Source organism: Cryptotermes secundus, unplaced genomic scaffold (assembly GCF_002891405.2).
Source record: "Cryptotermes secundus unplaced genomic scaffold, Csec_1.0 scaffold52, whole genome shotgun sequence".
Classification (NCBI taxonomy): Eukaryota; Metazoa; Arthropoda; class Insecta; order Blattodea; family Kalotermitidae; genus Cryptotermes; species Cryptotermes secundus.
In genome coordinates, this window is record NW_019733835.1 from 343,986 (window position 1) to 347,815 (window position 3,830).

At 41.3% G+C, this 3,830-nt stretch overlaps 1 protein-coding gene across 1 annotated transcript in view; it reads right to left on the reverse strand.

The window, feature by feature from the left end:
• LOC111868187 (phosphoacetylglucosamine mutase) overlaps positions 1 to 3,830 on the reverse strand; it is a 41,607-nt gene that overhangs the window by 15,363 nt on the left and 22,414 nt on the right. The window contains exon 8 of the mRNA XM_023858621.2: positions 2,960 to 3,072. Within this exon, the coding sequence (XP_023714389.1) occupies positions 2,960 to 3,072 (113 nt within the window). The remainder of the gene's footprint in view (positions 1 to 2,959; positions 3,073 to 3,830) is intronic.

Genomic DNA, 3,830 nt, shown 5'->3' on the forward strand with positions numbered 1-3,830 from the left:
TCCAATCTCGCAATCATTGGTTTGAAAATGCATTCCCTCCCTACTTTGGCATTGAAATCTCCTAACAAAATTTTCATAGGGTTCTTTGGGAATTTATGAAATACATGTTCTAGTTCTTCATACAACCTGTCCTTTATGTCATCAATTTATCTTCTGTTGGGGCGTCAACATTCATAACAATGATATCACACTAGTGACCTTTTAGTATAGGGTGGGGCGCAGAAAATTCCTTTTTTGAAGGCAAATAAAAGAAAAATTATTGCCAATAGACAAAATTTATGTTTAGCTAATGAAAGAACATACTTTAAAGTTTTAAATCATATAGGTTTAACAAAATATCTAGAAGGTGGTGGCCACCGTTGTCTATGCACTGATGCAACCATTTTCTGAAGTTCCCCTCTGCATGTTCCAACATGTGCACCGGAATTTGGGCTACTTCCTGCCGAAAAACATTTTTCAGCTGTGGGGCGATGTTTAAAAACCTCTGCCTTGAGGTATCTCCATAAAGAAAAGTCACAGGGCATTAGATCAGGGGAGTGTGCTGCCTACAGGATGTCACCTCGAAGCGAGATGAGCCATCCGGGGAACTTTGCCCTCAAAACTGTCATTGAAGCTCGGGCTGTGTGGTACAGGGCACCATTCTGTTTGAACCAGACATTTCCTAGATGCATTTCTTCAAGAGCTGGTTCGAAAAAGATCTCAAAATCGACTGTCGAACTGCCTCCACATTTTCTTGTGTCGTAACAGTCCGGTGTCATCCTGATGATTTTTTCCACCACACTCCCGGTTGTCCTAAAGTTCTCTACCCACAAAACAATCGATTTCTGGTCGGGAATCGGACCTCTGGGCTTAATTCCGAAGTGAGTATGGAATGCACGCTGAACCACCACGTAGGAATGGTTGTTAAAAAAATAGGCTTCAACAGCAAACATACGCTGCTCACTCATCCACCTCATGTTTCCTACTGAGGGGTATTAGACAGAAACTTCCGTGACTGCTGTGTTCGCCGAGCCTATTGCCACTTTTCTGCTACCTCCCCTCCCTTCACAATGCGTCTTCACAGAAAGGAAGTTTCAACGTCCCACCCTGTATTATATATTGTAACGTGTTTTTGCCACTGAAGACGCCTTCAGATTGTTAACTGGTTTATTTAACAACCTACAAGTCTCGGCTACAATTGCGTATGACATTGTTACGGGCTTAAAGAATTTACAACCCTACACAATAATCTGTTCACCCAGTCCTCAGTAGTCTACACGTATTCACAGTACGATACGGGAGCTATTCCAGTGTCTCTGTGTCACACACTCCCAATTACTTCTCTTGTGAGCCAAGCATCTGCTTCTCACACTATCACTTCTAATCACACGTTCCGATATTCTTCTTTCCGCTACAACTGAACTCAGTGACTGTTCCAATTCAACTGTTTACGGTGACGGCTACATTTCAACTGTCTTCGGCGGCTGCTGATCACTCACTCACTTCTAACTGCTCACTGCTGACTCCCTGGCTAACTCATAACTCACTGACTCACTGCTGGCTAACTAGTAACTAACTGTGAATATTGTTCGCTGCTCCTTATTTAGCCCCGTTACGGACAACACAGAAAACAGTTACGTAATAAGCACCACTGTTGCATAACGTTGTGTTTACTGACTGCCTAGGAACAGTCGTTGCATGGACTCCCCGCAGTGTTTATAAAGGCGTTGCTGGGCAGCGCTGCCGGGAGTTGTTCACGGCTACGTAGCAACTGCGGCGTCCCATGTTACGTCACCGCAGGGAAAGGGTTGTCTACCGAGCGTTGCACACTGATGGACGGAGTGGGGGTATGTGACGTCACTCGCGAGATCACAGAGTTCACACGACCCCCACCTCCCACTACGCCATACACGTCACAATATGATATCCTATCACTAACAAACTCTACCCTTGTAACTGATGACAGGATTTTCTTCTGTATGAAAAAGCCTTTACCTAATTCATGATTTTCATTCCCCTTTCCATAGAAAAATGTATATTCTCCGTCCCAGACCTCCTGTACTCCCACTAAATCTAACTTATATTTTAAGATTTCTTCTGCCGCTGCCCTGAGCAAACCTGCCCTATACATGTTTCTGACATTCCACGTTCCAAGTCTCATAGTCTCATGTCCATGACCCTTATACTACATACTATAAATTATGTGATATCCTGATATTGGTACTGTGATATATAGACTGTGTATATATATATATATATATATATATATATATATATATATAATCATTTATTACATGTGGGCATTATTATCCGATACTATACACATTTTTGTAACTTCCCCCCCACCCCTCAAGGCCTATATTTAAGGAAAATGGGGAAAATTTATGTTAAGTTTTCATATTTTAAAAGATTTACTGTTCATGTTACACAGTACTCTCTTTTATCACCTTCAGGCTCATTTTGGGCTGACAAGAACATTTTAAATAAACAGGCTGCATTCTTCTGTGATCTCCAGCTGAACACCTTACTCCCATTGATAGAAATACAATGACCACTGGGGTCAGGGAACTATGTGGACCCCACTAGGATAATCTGTGCCCTTTACCACCAATGCATCAATCATACAGAGAGACTGACAGACAAATGCTTTTATTGGTGCTTCAGCAGAGATGTATACAAGTCTGAATGTGCTGTTTCCATCACTTACTGAGCCAGACCAACTAAAATCATCACCTATTTCTTTTAGATTCTTTGATAATCATGGAGAAAACATTTATAAAACACCGAACCACTTTGAAATTGTCTTTAAACTCCTTTAACACTTCTTCTCAGAGTATCTGCTTAGAACCGGTACTAAAAGTAAATTATTTTCACTTCTGTATTAAGTGTTCCCTCCATTTGCAATTACAGAATATTTCTTCCACAATTTTATCTTGCAGGGTTTCTCCTTACTTAACATTATATACAGAAGATATCTTACCAATGTTTTGGATATGTAATTGGTGGAGCTTCCATTTGCATATGCTGTCTGGACTAACCCTAGCTGAAGACCCAGGTTGCTTTTCTGAACCAGTTCCATAAGATAGTCAGCAACTGTAAGAGTTTAAACAGTAAAACAGTGGATATAAAATTGTGAACAAATAAGGTACTTACCCGTTCACAAAATTACAGTGAACTGCATTCTTAGTGTATGGTTGAGAACAGGATATTCTTGGTTTCATGTTACACATTGAGGAATGGTCTGATGATTTGTGAATGATGAATTTGGAAATATGTGAGAGAAAGCAGTCATGGCTTACTTCAAGTGCTATCCTAGCATTTGCCTGGATGTACTGAGCAAAGCCACTAGAAACCTCTGTCAGGACAGGTGGTTTCTGGACTAGGTTTCAAATCCATGACCTCCTTAATATGAAGATGGAATATTAAGCATTCCATAGTGACATCTGACAGTAGGTAGAACATGTTCACATGCTACAAAAATTGATGCTATTACTTGATAAAAATAATAACAATTCTTATACCAGCCTGTCAGTAAGCAATAGAATCAAGAACTGAACATGTTACCATGGGAAAAACATGTGTGATGAACATACTGAAAGCCCCTGGTACAAATCTCAGCTGTGCATCAGTTAGTAATTATTAGAAGGGCACTGGTAAGCCCGAGTAATAGGAAATTTTGTTCTGTTACGGGGCCCAAAATTTCCTCCTAGGGAGGGAAGAGTCTTACAAGTACGACGCTCCGGCCAGAACTACGTTTGAAAAGCCTCAGTGATCTGGCAACACTGCCTTGGGAGACGCTTGGCAGTCCTGTATATGTGACCCACCCCCTTACCTCCACGGAAGGGGGGGGG